This window comes from Phalacrocorax carbo, chromosome 6 (genome assembly GCF_963921805.1).
Source record: "Phalacrocorax carbo chromosome 6, bPhaCar2.1, whole genome shotgun sequence".
Taxonomy (NCBI): domain Eukaryota; kingdom Metazoa; phylum Chordata; class Aves; order Suliformes; family Phalacrocoracidae; genus Phalacrocorax; species Phalacrocorax carbo.
The window spans coordinates 8,916,378-8,937,769 of record NC_087518.1 but is presented as its reverse complement, the minus strand read 5'-3'; the positions used below and the strand labels follow the sequence as shown (position 1 = coordinate 8,937,769).

The following is a 21,392-nucleotide window of genomic DNA, read 5'->3' as shown; positions in this document are numbered from 1 at the left end:
ATCTCACAGATGGAGGTTTCATTGAATCTGGCCCATAAAGCTCCCATTATGGGGTTTACAACTGCCATTTACACAAATCCTGCTATAATAAAATACAGTGGTGTTTACAGCATTCCTGCAACTGCAACAGAATTACAACGTGCACAAAAACCAACAAGTAAATCTTGGCTTAATGCACCAGGCGCTCCACTGACAACATAAAAAAGCAAAACTTGGGGGGGGGGGGGAAAGGAAAACGCAGAGGTTGCTTGGTCAAGAGGAGAATTATACCTGCTGCTTGGCCAAGATACCCCAGTGAAATACTAGAGATTTACAGCCCTCATCCTGTTCTCCCGCAATGCAAAACAAATATGCTTCCAAAAGGTGCTGCATAGCCTTGGCACACAGCTGTGGGGACCGACGGGGCGTTACTGGCAGCTGGGCAATCCCAGCCGTTAGCAGCCTCTACTTCAGCCACGGCAGAGAGCCAAGCTCGGGTTGGCTGAGGCCTTGCTGAAGTTCAGTATAAAAATCTCCAGCTGGGTCTTTTTTCCTTTCCTACCCGCCTTGTGGGTGCTGCCTGGGTGCTTGTAGCAGAGCTTGTGCTGACTAAGGATGGAAACTGGTGCACAGCCCTGGTAGGTTGAGGCTGGAGAGGAAGGAGGCTGAACAAGTGAAAGCATCTGAAAAGCCTCTGGTTAAGAGCTGAATGTGGGGCTAAAGAGTGAGTAAAGGCTAGATCTGAACTGGCTGAGGGACTGAGATTTCGGGTGCCTGAGTCTGCTGTCAAAGATATTCTCAATAGGGGAGAGGAGAAACTGGGAACTCTGGAGGAGATCCCTTCTGAGAAGGAGCAGCCTGAGCTGTGTTTTTGGGCATGGCTTCATGGCCTTGGTGAATAAAGATGGTGGTATACGTTTTTGCTTATTTCCAATACTTTATTAAAGGAGATGCATTTCAATTGCATGTCTTTCCTCTGCTTGTCCCCATGCTGAGAGGGGATGGCTCTTCCTTTATGGCAGGTCCATCTCGCACCGCAGCGTCAGTTCCCTCTTTATATATCACTGCATTAATCTTTGTGTCTCCCTGTGTATCTGCAAAACACTTGCATTTGCAACTCCATTAATTAGGCCTGAAAGCAGGTCAGCACTAATCTATCCTGTTCTCCTTAATATATTGTTTTCTGACATTGCCTTACAAATTAAACTGAGATGATTAATACTGATTTTCATTGCTGTGCTACATGTAAGGGCAGAAACTTCTTGTATTTACAGAGGAAGCGTCTCAGGATGAAGGAATACTGTTCAGTTATAGTCATAACTAAAGTTATAGTAGAAACATTTATTTCATGGCACAGATTTAACAAGTCAATTCACAGTAAAGTTCAGCCTTCCTTCTTTTCAGCAAGCTCAGCATGAAGAATTGATTCAGTCAAAGTTTTTATCACCTTTCCTTGTCATTGGGCACCTAAATACCTTTGCAGTGTGATACGCCCTGGTCACATTGGAAGCAAGTAGCAGGGTGGGGGATTGCATTGCTCTCCTGTTATTCTCTGTGCTCCATTGTGCTCAGCACATCACAGCAGTTGGGGAGGCTTTCCCTACCCCAGTGCTCAGGAGTCGCCCCTGTAACCTGGCAGTGTCTGGGGAAAGCACGCACATGCAAAGCTGAGGTCCAAGGAGGCTGCTCAAACGCCTGGCCTTGCTCATGCTACGAACTGGGAGAACTCAGATTAACAGTGTGTTTTGCAGAGCCTTCTGCAGCAAGGATAGGTCTATTTTTTCTGTTTATTATCTTTTCATATTGCTTTTACTGAATCATTCAGTCCTGTATTTTGCCATTATATTTGCTTGGTGTATATTTTTTCAGTGTCCTAGTACACATTTTCTTTTCACATGTGTGCACAGTTTGTTTCTTCTGTGTCGCTGGCTTTTAGCTTATTTAATTGTGACTGGGATCAGGAGTCTACTTGTCACTTCCCATATCTGCCCCACTGCAGATCTCGGAATAACTCTGTTAGAGCCGATGGGTTACTTCAGATCTATAGTGCTACAATCAAAAAGATCTAGCCCGTCCTTTAATTTAAATTACAACTGCATGAATAAGCTGTCCTCACTTCTGCTTAGGGGCTTCCAAGGAAGCCTACATCAATGATGTTTTAAGATACCGTTTCCTGATTCCAATTCCTCTGATTGAACCTTTGATGTAAATATAAATGCTGATGTGTCTCTGGCCTGCACACGCCCTCCTCCACTGTTTTCTCCTGGAAGATGAAGATCTGATAGAGGCTTGCATCAGAACCACACGAGCTCTTTGTTCCTGTCCAGTTTGCCTGAGCTTATCCTACTCCTTGATTTTTTTTTTGTCTGTTTCGCTGAGTGGCACTTTACTGCACCTCTGTGTCCATCCCAGATTACGGTAGTAATTTAGGAAAAATAATTAAAAAATTAATTGTATTTTTTTTCCAAGTCATACGTTAAATGGAAGAGGGACAGCATGATTTTGTGTTTTGCTATATAATGGGATGGCAGCCACATGAACTGTCTTACAGGTCCACTATTGCTGCTCCCGGTTGCTCCTGAAAAGTACTTCTGCCAGTGTTTTATTTGGGTAAAGACTGACTCGTTATGCCCAGTCAGTATTCATCCTTCTCTTGTCCAAGCTTGCCTGTCAGTTGGATGATTGAAGTAGCTGCCTGGGTTGTGAATCCCAGATGGGGTTCAGGACAGGAGGGGAGGGCCGAGTTGCCTGGCACAGGCAAAAGGTGGTGTGTCTGTCTGCGGCAACAGAGCTTCACGTTTTGTACTTGTTTGTATTGGCTTTTGGGAGGGGTGCAGGAGTAATGCATGGCAGCACCTCGAGTGTACGGAGTGATGGATAACCTGACCCGAGGGGGCTGGTGCTGCTGCACGGATCTGCTTGTGGTGGTTGCCGAAATGAAATAAAACAAAAATGTTGTTTGTTTTTGACAGCTTTTTGCAATCTTTGCATTTGCAACATGCGGTGGGTACTCTGGAGGACTGCGCCTCAGTGTGGACTGTGCAAACAAGTCAGAGAGTGACCTCAACATTGACATAGACTTTGCCTACCCCTTCAGGTAACCCGGTTTGGTCCGTGGCGGTTTGTTTGCAGGGAGGCAGGTGTTCGGGGGCTGATGCGAAGCCCATTTTCAGTGGGGTTTCCCATCATTTATAGCAGCTTTTGATTAAGCACAAATCTGGGGCTCCTGAATTCTCCTCACAGTATTGTTCAGGCTCTGGGTATGCAGGAGGAATGAGTTTGGCTAGACCTGGTGTGGATGGGGTCACGGGAACCGCTGAGGAATGGGAGCTCAGCAAAGGAGAAGAGAGCAGTTGTGGGCATACAGAGCCCTGTAAAGGCCTGGACAGCTCGGGGTGGAAAATGACAGGCAAAAGGAAGGAAAAAGAACAAAACCACTGGCCCAAGAAAAATGGAGATAAAGTAGCCATTAACTGTGTAGCCATTAACTAAGCTGGAAATGAGGGAGGATCCCTAGTCACAGGAGTAGCAAGGACCTGGAAGAGCCACTTCATGGGGAAGGGGAAGCAAAAGACAAAACAAGTTTGAACCATATTTTTGAAATGCTTTTGAAAATTCTACTAATTACCTGTCTACATATCTCAGTGCCTGAATACTTTAAACCTTGGAACCTAGTGACCTAGGAAAGCAGATTTTATGTTGTTTAAGTAAGTCAGAAAGCTGTAGTGAGGTTAAAATATATAAATATATTTATAAAAATAATCGTGCCATTTAGGATCCTGCTTCAAGAGAACATCCACAGTTCTGTTTTTAAAGATGTCAAGTCCACTTAGAAACCTTTCACTTCTGTATAAGTGATTTCTTTAAGGAATTGAGATGATTAAGAAAAGAATGCATAATCCAATCTCAGGCCCAGTACACTGTGACTCTAAAATTATTTTGCTTCCTTGGGAAATCACATGCTGTTTTGCTTATGATTGCTATGCACAGACCAGACGTAATGGCATCTACTTCTTTAACATGCTGTAAAATATAGCATCTTCCAAACCATGGAAACTGAATTTGATTCCTTGAACTGTTGTTCTTCCTTGACACACATTTTATTACTCCAAAGAGTCACATTTTCTGGTATTACAAATGTTTATTTTTTGTCTGGAACTTGTCTGCATTTTCTTTCATTTCTGCTTAGTATGCATGAGAGAGATCCTGAAAATTGAGTTATGTGAATTTGTAATGTGATTCACTTCCAAATAGGTCATCTCCTCAGCATTCATTACAGAATACACCCTACAGTAGAGTGCTTTTAATTTGCATGATTATAAAATAGTACTTTATGTAGAAAGTTAATAAAACGGAGAGAAGCAGCCAGCAAGTATTTCCTGGAGTTACACCAGGCATGTCAACCATTGCTTTTTAGAAGGATGTGGCTGGATCTGCAATTTCCCACAGTCTTGCTTATTAGAAAACTGCAAACAGTAATTGTAGGATTCCAGTGTGTTGGAAAGTTGATGCAAAATAGGATTTATTTGTGAAGAGATCCAGCTGAGGCTGTAGGTGGCCCTTGAACTGTCTGTGTGGCTCCCAGCTGCGGCTGGGTGTGCTCAGGGCAGAGTGGCACACAGGAGGAGCCTGCACCTGAAGATTGGGTGTATGGCATGTACGGTGGGAGGGCTGACCACATCGTGGAAATATACCTGCAATTTGCAGGTGAGAAAGGAGATGACACTTAGCCAGCTGGTGCTTTGGGAGAAGCATGAAGATACTAAATTTTTATGCAATTTGGAACTCTGCAAGCAAACCTGAGACACATGCAGAAAGTGTCCAAATGTGTACAGACTACGTAGGGCAGCAGATGTGTGCCTGGAAAATCTGGCCAGGCGCTACTTGTGGAACTTGCTGTAGTTTTACTGTTTATCTAAATATTCCCATGACTTCCTCATACATTTGTTCTTTCCACTTTTCTCCATTGCTCCTTTGACAGGTTGGAGAGGGATGCTCTAAAAACAGAGGTGAGCTTAGCTGGGAAAGGTAAAATCTCATATTAGAGCAGTTGATATTCTTGGAAGAAGCAGACACATTTTAAGGTCAGGCCCCCTCATCAAGACTCCAATCCTGAAGCTCATCCGCCTGCATGGGCATGTAAGCTTTGTGTGGGTAGGATGAATTTTCTACCACTTACCTTGCATCCAGGTCTGAATAAGTCCGTATTCACATGGCATTTTCCTTTCAAATGCTTTCAGTGTTCTCATTATTGTTGACAGCTGAGGGAGGTGTAGGTGGAAGGAGAGATGCTGCTGAGCATCTGACACCGCAGTGCTGTTGTGGCTGTCAGCAATGACACCGAAGCAGTTGAATACCTGAGCACTGCCTTCTGAGCTTGACTTGAAATGAAGAAAGCCATGCAGTTCTGCTAGCAGCTGCTTTCCTTCATGTTGCTGTGAGTTTGAGGTTTTGTTTTCTCCTAGAATTTGAAGTGCTAGACCTTGGCTAGTTGATGAGTAAGTGTCAAGACCTTTAAGCAAGAAAACAAAAGTGTAAGGCTCAACAGGACAGCTTGGCAAAACAAGAACAACTTGGATGTTTTGGAAATGAGATTGAAATGTTCCCACTAAAGCAAGATCAGAATGGGGAAGGAGTTTTCCAGACTGAAAGGGGGACATCTCACTTGTGACCATGTGCTTCTGGGACCCATCACAGTAGATAAAGAAAGGGAGGATGCAGGAGTGCAAAACCAGTGCTGATGGAGTCTGGGGATGTGTGATTAAAACATACTGATTGCCAGGAGCTGACTTCAAATCAGTAATTCATGTAGCCCCAGGCCAGCCCTGAATGTATTGAAGAAGCATTGCACTTCACAGCAGGTAGTTCCAGATGTTCCTGCAAACCAAGGAGTATCTCCATACCCTCTTACTGAAATTTTTCTCAGATGCAACCTACAAGTTGCAAAAGTCTCCAGCAAACAATGTAAATGTATTCAAGAGTAATCTTTAGTTCCAGCAGACAGGGAGTTTTGAAGAGTACAGTTAAAAAATCAAGAAATAATATTAAAGTTATGGTAAAATGATAGTTGTGCTTGGCTCTTGCATTATCTTACTGCCATTGTAACTCTGGCAGCAGGAAAATGTGGAGCACCCAAAGAAACCTGCTGCACAAGGTGGCTGCTTCTCATTTGTGCCAGAATCACATTCTGTTTCCAATTTAATTCTGGACCTCGATTATTATGCCCTTTGAAAAGGAAGAAGTGAGGAAATACAGATAAGTACGTTAATTGCTAGAGGAGATGATCAGAGTAAGCTGGTGCAGTGGTGCTTATGCACCGCTGGGAGAAGTGGTCGCTTCAGAGAAAAGCCCACGAGGAGGGTACCTGTGCGGGGCTGTTGTGTGGCAGGGGGGTGGGGAGGCAGAGCTGTTCCCCATCTGAGGGGTACCCCGTGTTGGGGCTTCTGCTCTCTGCTTGTGCTACTGGGGTGCAGTGACTGCAGAGGAGTCTCCCCACCTCACTGCTGTGTAATTGAACCCAAATCTGGCTCCACTGTGTCGCCTGGAATAGGAGACAAGGTGATGCTTTTCCCATGTACAACTACACTGATTCATTTAAGCTTCCTGTAACCCAGATCCATGATGCTGTAGTCACCCTGTCAGGTGCAAAGCAACCTGTAGTCCAAACCCCAGTACCCACCAGCAGTGTCTCCTCAAGCTCAGCCATGCTTTTCTACGTACCCTGCCAGACTCATCCAAGTGGATCTTCATAAGGCCATTTCAAATGAACACCTGGAGTTTTCTCTCCCTTCTTCTACCCACTTCTAGTTTTATCACAAAGGATTTCTTTACTTTTTCATGCTTTAAAACACAAATCAATCTTTCTTCTGGATACCTGTATATGTATTTCAAAAGTTTTACAAGTTCATATAAGGAAAAAATTGCTCTGATTCCACACTAGCAGTTTTTCTCAGCATTAGGATCTGTGCTTGGAACAGTATCTGTTGCAAATTTGGCAAGCATTAGGATGTTCATCAGCTTGACCCTCACCCCAGTAATGATTCTGAGGGGTGGGGTGGGGGTGGGGGGAATCAGCATCTTGGAATTATTTGTTGTTCTTGCAGTCCATCACCCTTTCAGATCAGATTTGTCACTCATCCAAGTGCCCTGAAGCAATATTTTTTCTGTACTAAGGGTCCTGATGAAGGTCCTATTTATTTGTTTATTATTTTCTACTGATTCCAGCGACATTTTTATTGTGCATTTTGCTGTTCATTGGTTTTACTTTGATAGTAAGTTGTTGAATAATATACCTGCCATGCACATATTTGCTGATATTCATTATTTTAAAGTGCTTTTTAACCAATCCTCCTAAAAGCAAACTCTTTTTGATTGCCAGCTCCGTTGTCAGGCTTGACTTACCAAGTCTGTACAGAAGATTTTTGCTGTATAATTGTTCAGGTCACAAACTTAGTGTTTTTCTTGTAACTGGAAGAGTTGCACTGAAATGTCTGGGCTTCAGTTACTGATGTAGATGAAACTTTGCTTAGCAGAAATGCTCTCATGATGCTGTGCTGCACAGACAGGCAGCACACTGCCGGCCAGAGATGTTATCTGCTATCACCCGCTGCTTTGTGGTTACCTCACTGCTGCAAATCCCTGTCCTGACCAAGGGAGGAATGCCTCACTCAGACCCTGGCTGTAGGGTGATGCTGCGCAGGGCCGGTGGTAGGGGTGAGCACTAGGAGGGAGGGGTTGGGCTGCAGGGGTCTGCAGTGCAATGGAAGGGAGGAGCGTTTCAATACAGTCCCATAAGTGTGTTGTCTGTTAAGTCTTGAGGCAGATCCTGAACTAAAATATCTTTGCCGTTAGCTTTTGGAGGTGCTTTAGCCCAGCCTACATACACAGGATATCCCCAAGTTAAATGCTGCATGGGAATTCATTTGGAGTATATGTTGCCTTTTCTTGTGGCTGTCATCCTGCAAGCTACTTGGAAAATATTGGCCCAGAGGATCATATGATTAAATTTTAAACACAGCCTCACCTAAGTCAATGGTTAAGGTAAGTATGTGCATAGGTGTTAGGAAAATTGAGCCATAGTTACTAGTGGGACAGCATGGGATTGCCTGGTGCTGCTAACGAGAGGGCCTGATGAAAGAATATGTCTATGGACATCTTTAAATACCAGCAGTGAGTAAAACAAATGTTGTTCTCCATTTTATTTTAAATCATCTGTTAGTATCTTTCCAGTGTGCTAGTAAAACTGTCTCAAAGTAATCCCTGCTTCTGAAGGAGAAGGAAATTGTATTTTATGGGAGCTTTTCATTCACTCACTAAGCCTCTCATTTGACTAAAGACATTCCCATTGAGCACCCTTTAAAATGTACGCCTCATCTGCATGCGATGGGTAGGCTAGTCTTTCATTTGAAATATGACAGCCGGATCTAAATTGCCTACTTAGAAGCTACAGATGATAATTAAGGAAAAAGCTTAACACTGTGCTTTGCAACTATCTTTCTTTGGAAAAAGCCTCTGTTAATATTAGCACATTCCTGTGCCAGAGTGTACTAGCCTTCTTTTTTTCATTATCCATTTGTAGTAAATCTTGCTTCAGAATTCCGTGGAAAACATTTTGGAAAACAAGAGATTATAAATGGCTATTATGGCTGGGAGACCAGGAGCTGTTGATAAATAGAAGGTCTTTTAGTTGCCTGCAATGCTGACTTTCAGGTGACTATGGCAGGCTCTCCTCCCAGCTGTCTTGGACTGCTGTACCAGTTGAGGGTGGAAGATAGGAAGGAATAAAGTAATCAGTTAAACTCCCTAAGGTTCATGTTTTATTTGCACGTGTTCATCACACAGACGATGCCCCTTCTACAAAGGCAAAATGTGGCCTCATAACACTTCTGTGGGTAGGCAGAAGCAAATGCAAGCCAGCAGAAGTTGCACTAGCTTCAGTTGTGCTCTCTGCCAAAATGTGCCTGCCCCAGTTCCCAGGCAGATTTGGCAGAGCTCCTGGGAACGTGAGAGGCACTGGTTACACTCTGTGTGACCCGTTCCAGCCTAATGAAGGAAGAAATCTCCATCCTGGAACTCCTTAGATCGAAACCTGGTGCCCTTTGAAAAGCTGTGCTTTTGTACAAACGGGTCGCAGGATGGTCGGGTGAAGTTCGGCAGCGAAGAGCACAGGCTGTGCAGTCGCAGTGGTCCCTTCTGGCTCTGCAACTGGTTGGTCCATGAAAGCTGCATCAGTTTAGTCCCTTTTCTTGCTAAACTGTGGCCACCTCATCCAGCACTGCAGATCTGGGGTTAACATCTGAGCTGACAAGGAAGGGCATTCAGTAATACAACAGTGAAGCTGGAGATTTTCATCAATACCCCGATTATATAAACTGGCTTTTCAGGTTGGGCACTAAGGGCTCGGTCATGGCTTTAATTATCTTCTTCCACAACAGTTTCAAACCCTGATCTCAGCAGTGCTTTTTATACCTAATTTTGGCCTTTTGTTGAATAGATTTGCCTGACAAGGACTTCAAGGTTTTAACTGCTGTTAGTGGAAACTGGAAATGATGTGAGGAGCCTACTGTTGCATCCTGCTGAGAAAAAATCAGGAAATAAATCCTTCAGGATACAGATATATCTAATTGTGACACCTTCACAAAAGTCTCTTCATGTTTAATGTGACCTAATGATGCAAAGCTGTCCAAAGCATTAAGATGTATTTTTAACTAGGAAATACAGACTTTTTTCTTAGTTGTTATTAGTACATTTTGGTAATTTATGGGCTGTCCAGAAAACTGCAGCTCCAATTTCAAAATCTTTTTTTAATAGAAACCCAGTAAAAATATTTTATTCCATAGCGATATGAACACAAGAACACTCTGAACTATTTAATGTGCAGCTCCAGCACATGGCTTCCCTGGTAGTGAAGGCTTTGGAGACCTTGGTAAAGTGTCTGTACTGAAGCAAGTTCATAAGCAACCTGGATGTGGAACTCGCATAGCCAAGCTGAGCACTCTAATCAGTGAGCTATTGGCTTAGTTAGAGCTGTTTGCTCTTACATGGTCTCCTGGGTCGGGGAAAGGTGATCCAGGTCTGCAGAATAAATATATTTCTTTTCAGCTTTAAATGAACATAGTTTTTAATAGGAAAGAATATTTCACATTTTTGTAACCAGTTCCAGTTATTATTAGAGAGTGAATGCCATAATTCAGAGCCCTGATCTGATTTTTCTTTACTTGTGCATGGCTACAGACTACTGAAGAAATTAAAATCTGCAAATCAGTGTTCTCCAGTGTTCATGGGTCTTCAAGGACCGCACTAGCTCTGCGAATACTGTCTTTGGTTTTTTTCTCTGCTCCTGCATGTCCTGTGGGATGGTTTGGGGTTTTTTTAGACTAAGAGGATAGTAGAATGGGAAAAAATGTCTGTGCTTTTGTACTTGGACAGCTGTGGTCCACAGTAGAGGCTGTCGGTGAGCACAATGTACCATTTGATTCCTGTTGTCAGGGAGTTAGGTGAAATCATTGCTGGTCTGATTAAAACAGATAAAATAAGGATGACTTTGTGGCTTTTCTAGTTTTGAGTGCCTCTTCCTGACCCCAGATACAATCTTCAAAACCTACTTTGTAGAAATCTTCAAGATTGGCAACTTGGCCAAAGCACGGCTATTACTGCCAGATTGTACTTTTGAACTGCACCTAAATGCAGCTACCCTTTTCCTGGCAGTGAGGGACCGGGACATGCTCCCAGTCTCTTGATGCTTTGTTCCTGCATGAGATCTATAGAAAACCACCAGAAATCTGATACAGCCACATCTTCACCTTCTTTTTGAGGCTGAGCCTGTGCACGTGGTCCTTGGCACAACTGATGCACTCTGTCATATGAAGATCGCCCACCGCCCCCACAATTTGCTAGCTGATCTGACTGGCTTAGCTTCTGTGCCAAACTATTTTGTACACAGCCAAGAAGCCACCGCCCAAGGGTGGCTACATAAGTGGCAAAGTCTTCGCTCATTCATGCCGCTGGTGTGTTGGCTGCACACAACGATATGCTGCTTGAGCAGGTCAGCGAAGGTCTGGCTGCCAATATTTGTAAAACTGTGAAGTCCCCGGTCCATTGCGCGACCAGGGAGCAGCTGATCGCTCCGGCCAGTAGGCTCGTCATGGGGCAGCAGCTCTGCAGACAAGACAACTTTTCCAGCTGTTGAGGTCTTCTCAGTTGCTATCCTCAGTGTTCTCCGTCTTCTACTTTGTGGTTTTAATCCCTTAAAACTTGAAACAAACACATCCTTGAGTGCTGCCTGGCACCACAGAGGAGGCTTGTCTTGCTTCGCAACTCTTCAGACTGGTTGGCTGTTGTCTTCTGTTACAAATGTCCACGCACAAACATTGCATGAACACAGAGCTCAGACACGCAATTGGCTGGTAAGTAAATGGGGAAGGAAAGTGGTAGCAACTTTCTGGAGATGGTGTCTGCTGCAGAGAAGGGAGAACGCTGCTGCTTAAATCCTTGTTAAAATTTCCTTTTGGCACTCAAAACAATTGGCTTTGTGATTAATTTGGATGGTATTGATCCAGACTGGTTTATTGTGCTTCGTAGAGGCTATATTTTATGCTTAACACTGTTTTGATGCTAGAAAAATTCATCATTAATAATTTAGCCAGAATTTGTTCTTAAAGTGGAAGTCACTTTTGGATTTCTTAATATATGCAGCTTTTTCACAATTTGAAATTTTAATATATATTCATGAATAGTCTCTGCGGAATTGAGCAGCGATGGTGTTTTATCTGTGCCTGCCACAAAGGCTTTTTCTAAAAGTCAGGCTTTTTACAACTTCCCTTGCAAATTTCTTTTTGCACGTTTTCATGCTGTCAGTACAGAAGCAACCAAAGAAGAAACCCTTCAGCTTTGCTTTGTTTGGTGTTTGATCCCATACCCCAGACAGCATGTGATGACCCAGCTAGGGGACAATCAAACACATGTTCTTCCCCTTTTTCCTGCTCCCAAATGTGCATTCGCTGTGCAGCAGCCTTGAAGGCTTCCCCAGGACCGTAGGGAACTGAATACGTGGGATGTCTTTGGTCTCATCTCACACCTGGCTTCTACATGAATTTATCTGCAAAGAGTTTAATGCAATATTTCTTCCTATTCAATAGAGGCTGGAGAGGGCAGGCATCCAACCCGATCCAGCATCGCCCCAGTCGGTGAGGTACCTCTCACTGTCCTGTCTGGATTCCCAGAAGTGACACTTCATGGGTTATTTAGCGTGAAGGTGCCAGCAGTTTGGCTGCAGGCCCGTCAGCAGACCCGCAGGTCTGCCTTGGCTCCTGCCCTGTGCGCTGCCCAGCCTGCGACTGAGCCCACGGGCTCCCCGAGAAAAGAATTTGATGTGTACTTCAAATGAAAATATTTTGACTGGGAGTTTTATTGGAGTCATCCCCTAAAACTCTACAGAGGACTTAACTTGATCGCTTTAAGTACCTTAGGACCATAGACTTGGGAAAATTATTGTTAAAATACAAAGATAATGTTAAAATACAATACAAAGGAATAAACATTGCTGCATCTTCTGTAATTGCTCATGCATTCATCTCAGCTGGTCTTAGAGGTGAAATCACTGTTTTCAGGGTTTATAGACCTAGGTTAAACTGTATGTGAACTCTGCTTCTCACAGGGCAAAGGATTTATGTTTTCAGGTGGTTCTGACTGAACATCAGGTGATGCCCAAGAATTTGGATTGATTTCATGTGGAGTTCATTGCTCATTTCATTGTGGGTGAACTGGAGGTGGTACAAATGTGAAGCAATGTGAGCAACAACAGAGCATGTTGGGGAGCAGGAAGGGGGTCTCAGCAGTCCTACATTGCTCCACACAAATGCACTGCCCAGGGATTTGATACACCCATTTCCCAGAAATGGTCTTATTACGATCAATGACTGGTTTTTAGGCCTTTGCTTTATGCTTTCTATTGTTCATTGTATCTCTAGATGTTTAGATATTTGTAGATATTTCTCTGGATGGATGCTTTTGTTCTGCTCTGGCAGAGGCTTGTTAGTCTGGAAGCTGCTTCCCACGTCTGTCCAGAGAAGAGGGCAGCAAGAGGGACAACAGAGCTATGGGTTCAGTCAGGATCTCATGGTGGGACCAGGTAATGTTGGACCGTTGTGTATGTGGCATTGCAAATACATGCCTGTGGCATTTCCAGGCTTCCTCATTTGCCTTTTTCCATGGACACAATGACTTTTTTTTAAGATAATCAAAGGTTATCTTCCTTGAGAGAGAGTAGCTAAGCTTCCCAGTGACTAGGAAGCAGTTCACCCCAATAAAATATCTAAGTGGAGGGAAATCAGAGCAATGCCACCAGTCTGTACCACAAGGAATGGAAGTGCCCAATCTGGGATGGTATATGGGTTTGTAAAAACCAGTAGAGCATGTCTTTGAGTGCTATGCTCTGCTTGCACAGCAAGGAAAAGCGTGTGTTTCCGAAAAGAGCTGTGAAAATATCTCGGGAGATAAATCTGGGTCTGGATGTAGGCTTGGAAGTGGGGTTGGGGATCACCCACTCAGCTTTCTGAGTGCTCCCGGCGGCGCGTGTTCTAAAATGAGCCGCTTTATTTCCTTTTTGGTGCTACGGCGGAGTACTAGGCTTTGCATTGCTGTTATGTGCACAGTCTGGGGAGGTTCATTGCTACGGCTGGCACATGCCTGGGATATTTCTTCCTCCAGGAGCATGACAAAGCTGTTGTGCGGGCTGTTTTTCAAAAGTTTTGTAAACACAATCACTGGGAGCAGGTCCTGCAAGAGGGGTCCCAAGCTGCAGGTGTGGCACTGGTGCCCTCTCCCCACCACCACTGGGGTTGTCCCTATTCCCGTGTCTTTAGACGCCATCCTCAAAAGGGTTTTGTAGCTTCCCTTCCCGGAGACCCGAGCACCTCAGAGGGTCTCTGACTTGCTGTGTTAATTGGAGAAGAGATATGAGGTGGAGGGGGACGGAGCAGAGGACGTACTTGTTGCAGTGCATCACGGCGTGCCTGTTCCGAGCTGCCAGCACTGGAGGAATTACCACCTCTCCCAGCACGGCGCACGCAATGTGGTGTGTTGAGACAGCAACTGTGGCTGACAGCTTGTCCTATTAAAAACAGTACTGTAGGAAAATAGTACCGGCCAAATGTTTGCACAACAGCTATGTGCGAGTAAGAGCTGGGAACCTGACAAGTTAAGAAAATGAAAATATGAGGGGGGGAAATATTTTCCATTATTTTGACTGGACATAAATCAGAAGAGAATCTAGGTTGCTACAGCTTTCCTGGTCAGCTTCCCAGCAGTGTCTTCTGGTGGTTTTTAGTGATGGACATGCATTTGGATGGGTATGAGCCACTGAAGACATCTGTGACAAAGGGGACATCTTTAGGATATTCAAATGTCCAGGACAGGAGTTAGGAATAAATGTTTGCAAGATGAAGTATGTATTTGTGTGAAATTACTTGTATTGATTAATTCTAGAGATATGGGCTTTGGGATATTTTTTGGAAGAAATGGATAGGTTTCATTGAGAGGACAGAAGTTCAAAGTGAAATACTTTCAAATACTCTTTGATCAGCAAACTATTCTTTCTTCCTTTAGAAAGCAAAGAAACAAAAGACCAAGCTTAGATTGCTGAGTCAGCTGAAGAATTTTATTTTTGTTTCCTGTCTCCAGAGAAAAATGAACTGATTTCATAGGAATAGCTATGTGGTAGAACCTACTGTGCTGCTGCTCTGGAAGGGGAGGAGACCAAGGTGAGGAGGGTACTGAAGGCACCCTTGGATGGTGGGGAGTCTGGAGAGGGTGTTGCTTTTTGGGGGCTGGTAGATTGAAGTCTGGAAAATTGCAGGGACAGTTAGGAAATATTAATAAGCACCTCACAGTTTCGAATGGCTGTGGCATATGCAAGCAGCACTGGGATGTGCATTGTGGCAGATGGGCAGTGGGAAAGGTGGGGGACAAGAATGCTTGAGTAAATGGTAATTTCTTCATCTTGGGAAAAGAGCTGTTACAGAGCAGGCTTGGGGTGAGAAACTGTTTTGTGGCTGTTAGCAAAGGGGTGGAAAACTCTGGTTTTGCCAGAACATCACAGGTGCAAAAGGGCTGCTGCGCTAAGCCCGTAACATCCCAACTGTCCAGGGCTCTATTAACATTTCAGCTACTGGACTTTGAAGAGCTGGAGAGAACTTCATTAACGACTTCACACTGTTCAAAGGTGGTATTAACAGGCTGGCTACCCCAAAAAGGCTGGCTTCAACAGCTCCAGGATGCCTGGATGCAAAGATTCGGATCCTGTGGGAATTACTGGATAAGGGTTATAACTGGCAAAAAAATGTGGACTGAGAGCAACTGCTTAGCAGTGGCTCCCTCTGCAAGAGTTCACAGTGTGTATGAGAGCTCGTAGTGTGGCGTCACTGCTGCAGGGTTCCCCTCCTCAGGAGCCTGTCCTCAGAGACCAGGTCTGGGGGGAGGAGGAGAAAGCTGCAGAGGTCAGCTCCATCCACCTTCCCGAAGGCTGGAAGGTAGCCTGTTCCTTGCTGTGGGGGCAGCCTCTCAGATAGCCAGGATTTAGCACTGAACATCCGGGGATGCCTGGCACCAGGAGAAATGTTCTTTGCAGTGAGGAGCACTGTGTGCATTGCTTCCTCCTTGAGAGCAGGCTGTGAAGGGTGTTGGAAGAGTCAACGGACCTTGATTTCGTTAGAGACCTTTCCTTCTCAGGCAGATTTCTACTTTCACCTGAGTATTAAAGGTTACTTTAAAAATATTTTTCTTCATGCAACTAATCACAGAATCCCAGGTTGGAAGGGACCTCAGGGATCATCTGGTCCAACCTTTCTAGGAAGAGCACAGCCTAGACAAGATGGCCCAGCACCCTGTCCAACCTAATCTTAAAAGTGTCCAATGTGGTCGAGTCAACCACTTCCCTGGGGAGATTATTCCAGTGGTGACTGTCCTCACTGTGAAAAATTTCCCTCTGGTGTCTAATCGGAATGTCCCCAAGAGCAACTTGTGTCCGTTCCTCCTTGTGACTCTGTGTAAAAAGGGAGTCTCCATCTTCTTTGTAGCTACCCCTTAAGTACTGGTACATGGGGGTGAGATCCCCTCTGAGCCTCCTTTTCTCAAGGTGGAACAAACATCTCTAGAGAGATCTTATGGGAATGATGAGCTCTGCTGTGAGAGGAAAAGGCTCCCATTTATTAGTGTTCTTCCACTAAACCTACAAAAAAATATCCGTATTTGGCACCTTGAGAAGGGACATTTGCCCAGGGACTGGCTGGCTGGAGGCACCGGTGTGCAAGTACATCAGCGCAGTCCTCTGGAACAAGGGAGCCACGGTTTTTCCAGGGCTAGCTAAAAGAAACGCCTTTACTTTGTATCCCAGGCAAAACCCCCTGTCCTGTTCTTGTGCCTGACTAGAGAAGTTTGACTCGCTAAGGGGCCCTGTGCATTTCAGCATTTCACTACTGTGTTTTGAAATTTCATTTTTCCCTCATTTTGGAGATCATCAGCCAAGATAAACATTTCACAACAAATTCCTCCACAAGTGCTACCTGCAGTAACTAATTTCCAGTGGTGTATTTCTCTCATTGCTTTGCAGACAGTAAATGCAATTGACAGTTTTGACCAGAAACAAGTGAGGGGGAATTAAAGCCCAATGAAAGGATAATGGATCTCTGGATTTTTGCAAGCACATGTGTGGGTGTTGCAGATTTTGCTCAAGCATGTCATAGACGGGCTGGGGGGTGGATGACAAGATGCTATTTTCAGAAAATAGGACAACCTGCCAAAACAGCTTCTTTTTTTTTTTCTTGCCTGTTTTTCACCACGTCCTAGTAAAGGAACGGAGGAACACTAACCCCCATTGAGAATTTTCGGAGGCAGAACTATATCTGTTATTTATTAATCCAGGCACTGATCAAAGCCCAGGGGAGGAAATCTGTGCCGGTTCATCAATAATACTTGAGCACATACTTGCCGTTAATTGCATGTTCTGTTGGCTTCAAGTCTAAGCCCTGTGTGCATTGCTAAAGGGGGAGGTTTTGTGAGTCAGATGACATTAGGTCACTTGGTGCATGCTCTTCTGTGTCTGCTGGGGACACGGGACAAGATAGGTCTTTGGGGTGGTTGGCTCTGACCATTTTTGTGCTCAAGGATCATTAGGTGGACTGGGCTGCTTGGAAAAAAAAAAAGAGGGGCTATAATTAAAAGCAAATTCTGCCTTGAATATTGTACTAAGGAAGTTCAGGAATTAAAGGCAACTTCACGTTTATATGGAGAGAGCACAGCTTCTGCTCCCCCACGCACATGTAACAGCTGTAGCTTTGTTCGGCATGTCTGGCTTCATGTATTGTTTTCAGAGCAGGGGTAATTAGTGTCTGAAAACGTAACTGCTCTTTGCTATTGTGGAACAATGTAAAAATCTTTTTTTTTTTACTGTAAAACATTCCTGCCCTCTTTTGATCTTGTCAAGCTAGACAATACAGCTGTCTTGTCATCATATTTCCCACGGCAAAGGAAAGTTTGCCAAATGGTAGAAGAAACCTCAGAAGCCCTTAATTACTGTGACTTCATCAGTGAAACCTGACTGTCTTTGGTGGACTGGCTTCAGAGTCAAGTGAATCTGAGGGAATTCAGACCTGGATGGCTTGGCAATGGTGGCTGTTGTTAACAAACAGACCCAGCAGGCAAAGGGGATGGTGTCAGCAGCGATGAGCGGCGAGGCTGACCTTAGTGCTGCTCTGCTGAGTGTGGGCTGCCAGGTCTCCTTCCTGAGTCATCAGCTTTATTTGTGAATTAATAACAATACTAAGTGCAATACAAGGCAAAAAGTGCTGTCCAGCTCATTTTTGGAGGAACTTGGGGGGAAAGGTTTTTCATTACTTTTTTTCCCTAATTGGGTAAGTTTATTACTGAAGTGTTCCTTATTTGCATCATCCATCAATCAGTGAAAATAACTTCTGCTAATGCAGCCCAACAGTATTGCTCTGATGTTAACAAAGCGCAAAGGGCGTGATTGCAAAGGGTCACTCTCGGGGCTCCTGATTTTGTTTAGGAGATGGAAGGCAAAGGTGAAAGGCAGGGGTGGTGCTGGAGATAGAAAAGCAGCAGAATGAACACTGGCCAAGGATGATTTGAAGGAAAAGGTGGGGTGTAAAGAACGAGAGATAAAAGAAGGTGAAAGAAGAATAAGTTAGAGGAAGTAAGAGGCAGAACAGGTAGAATTACATCAAAGGTGGGAGGCAGAGGTAGAGACAATTAATCTTTTGTGAGTCATCACCAAGCCATCCTGCCCCCAGAAAGGCTGACTCTGCAACATCAGTGGAAAAATCAGGGCTTTCTCTCTGAGATGCCATTCCAGATCAAAGAGGTTTCGATTAGTAAAACTGGGTTTTCGTCACTGATCCTCCCCTGCTTTAAAGAAACTTTTCAAATGCATCTTGTGAAGTCAGCATCCACCCTAACCACCCCAGGGCTTGGGTCGCTCGCCTGTCTTCCTTGCCACTGCCTCCTCTTCGCAGGGCTGAATCATGGTCTATTCTGGGGCCCTTTGCACAACTGAGATCTCAGTTGTTTGGGCAGAGGTGAGGTGGCCACAAGAGACACCAATTACTGCACATCCTCTTAGAGGCTAGGGAAATCTAAAAAGAAAAGCAAGTGAATAAAAATAACTTGATGGAAGAAGGCTTCTGTCATCTGGTTCACTGACAGATGCTTGGCCACAAAAGCACTGCTGGGAAGATACGAGTAAGATGTTAGTATAATATATGAACATTTTTTTCTGGCTTATCATGATTCAGAACTAAGGTGTAGTCAGGAAAACAGGGAATGGAAAAGGAAAGTGATCTCAGTTACTTTACCATGTTTCAGAAAGGCTGGTAGGTTGTTGGTGATTAGATGGGATGGGGCTGTGGTGGCTGAGGCCAGCTGGAGGTGCAGGGGGTGGGCAGGAACTCCTGGTCTAAATCTTGGTAGAAACATTCCTTAAGTTATTTCATCTTTGGTATGTGCAGGAGTTTGAACTGCTACTTGCATCACCATGCGTTGCCCGGCAAGCTATTTCAGGACTCCAGGGGAGAAAAAAAACCAACCACCCTAAAGACGTGTTTTACACACTAAAATGAATGCAGAACTGCCTTGTTCTTCTTTTTTTCTCCCCCCAAAGCAATCAGATTGTATTTAATGTAGCTCATCTCAGTTCCACAGTGCTTGTGAAAGCAATGTGAGGGCCAGAGCAATTCTCTAAAGCCTATTTGCAGTGTGAGGTGGTAACATAAAACCGTGGAGCTCCCATCATCACAGCGAAGCCTGGCTTTCCTGTGAGGGGCTTGAGCCTTCTTGCTGTGCTTAGCTGGAAAAGCAGATACTGCACGCTGCAGCGGGGCCCTTAAAAGGCAGCTGCAGTACCTGAGTGTGGCCGTACAAACACAGCACATGTGATTAATTATTGAAGAACCAGAAAATCTTACTTAAGCATCTGGGGAGAGAGAGGGGAGAGAAAAAAAAAAACCAGACAAAAATAACCCCACACCCAGCCTTGAATGCTTTTATGTTGAGCTGCAAAGTCTGGGCTGATTGGGGACCCCAGCTTTGCCACTGCATGGGAGCGTAGGATGGTCCCCAGCCTGGCTCTGCACACCATCACAGGTGTCGTCCCTGCCCTGGGCTGCAGCCCCATGGGCTGGGTGCAAGGTGAAACCTGGCTTGAACCCAGCCTCAAGCCCTGACAACAGGAGCTGAGGAGGGCTGTGAGCACAGTCTCTGGCTGCACAGCATTGCATTCTTCTGGGGAAGGAGGGATGGGCCAAGTTCCCTCACAGTCCAAAACTCCACGGAGGCTGCCACTGTTTTCCAGGGGTTTTGAAGCAGGTTCCCAGTTTTATTCTATGTCACAGAATCACAGAATGGGGGGGTTGGCAGGGACCTCTGGAGATCATCTCATCCAACGCCCTGCTTGAGCAGGCACACCCAGAGCAGGGGGCACAGGGCCGCGTCCAGGCGGGGTTTGAATGTCTCCAGGGAAGGGACTCCACAGCCTCCCTGGGCAGCCCGTGCCACTGCTCTGGCACCCGCACAGGAAAGGAGATTTTCCTTATGTTCAGGTAGAGCTTCCTGTGTTCCAGTTTGTGCCCGTTGCCCCTTGTCCTGTCGTTGGGCACTATTGAAAAGAGCCTGGTCCCATCATCCTGACACCCACCCTTTAGATATTTATAGGTATTTATGAAATCCCCCCTTAGTCATCTCTTCTCCAGGCTGAACAAACCCTGGTGTCTCAGCCTTTCCTCATAAGGGAGATGCTCCAGTCCCCTGATCATCTTGGTAGCTCTCTGCTGGACTTGCTCAAGGAGTTCCACATCCTTCTTAAACTGGGGAGCCCAGAACTGGACACAGTACTCCAAATGTGGACTCACCAGGGCAGAGTAGAGGCAGAGGATAACCTCTCTTGATCTGCTGGCCACACTCCTTTTAATGCAGCCCAGAATGTTGTTGGCCTTGGCCACAAGGGCACATTGTTGGCTCATGGTCAGCTTGTTGTCAACCAGCACTCCCAGGTCCTTCTCAAAAGAGCCGCTTTCCAGTAGGTCAGCCCCCAGCCATGTCAATACAATGCCCAAGCAGCTGTGCGTGAGGAAAGCAGAGAAAACTTTCTTTTCTGACCATGAAAATCATGCATTTCAAATCTTTCCATAATCCTAGTGATGGATAAAGCAAAGCCACTTTCTCTCCTGGCTGCAGAATTGGCATGACAGGCGCTAGGAAATCTTCCTTCCCCGTTTTCCCCCCTACTTTAGGAAAGAACAATAAGCCCTGATGAAAAGTGTGTTCACACTGATGCCAGGAAGCTTTGAAACCAAGTCAGGAAACTGTCTGATCATGAGCGTTGGAGTCTCTCTGAAGTGTTCAGTTTTCATCAGTCTTTGCTGTGTTCACATAGGGGAGGCGAGTCAGCTGCTGCTCATCTCCGCAATCTAGGCAGACGCATTTCTTGTTTTCATCCCACCACTACTATAGCGACAGAAGCTGAGGGAAGAAAACGCCTGAGGCAAATAACCGGCGTTATGCATCAACCGCTGATGAAAAGGTTCTGCCTACATGTTCGGGTACATTTAGTTTGGACCAGGAAAGGCAAAAAGCCATGCAATCCTCCAACGTCCATTAATCCATCTTCTGTGATTTCTACTGCGGGTACTTGGTTTCCCTCTGGGGACCTAACTTTTTATTTAGTCATATATTTATGGCTGCTGCTGCTGTTGGCTTGCTGTTGCACACATTAATTGCCCTTGAGCAGAGGAATGTCTCCCAGAAGGCCTCATCCTTTCTCTGCACTAGATCATAACTTCTTTAATTGCTGCTGTTAACTTGCTGCTGGCTTCATCCCCTCCGCTCTCCCTGTGCAGAGCAGAACA

The 21,392-nt window shown here is 45.1% G+C and overlaps 1 protein-coding gene across 2 annotated transcripts in view; it reads left to right on the top strand.

Moving 5' to 3' along the window:
* Positions 1-21,392, top strand: part of SYNPR (synaptoporin) — a 112,831-nt gene that overhangs the window by 78,519 nt on the left and 12,920 nt on the right. For both annotated transcript variants that reach the window (XM_064453570.1, XM_064453571.1), the window contains one exon: positions 2,952-3,076. In XM_064453570.1, coding sequence (XP_064309640.1) covers positions 2,952-3,076 — 125 coding nt within the window. The remainder of the gene's footprint in view (positions 1-2,951; positions 3,077-21,392) is intronic.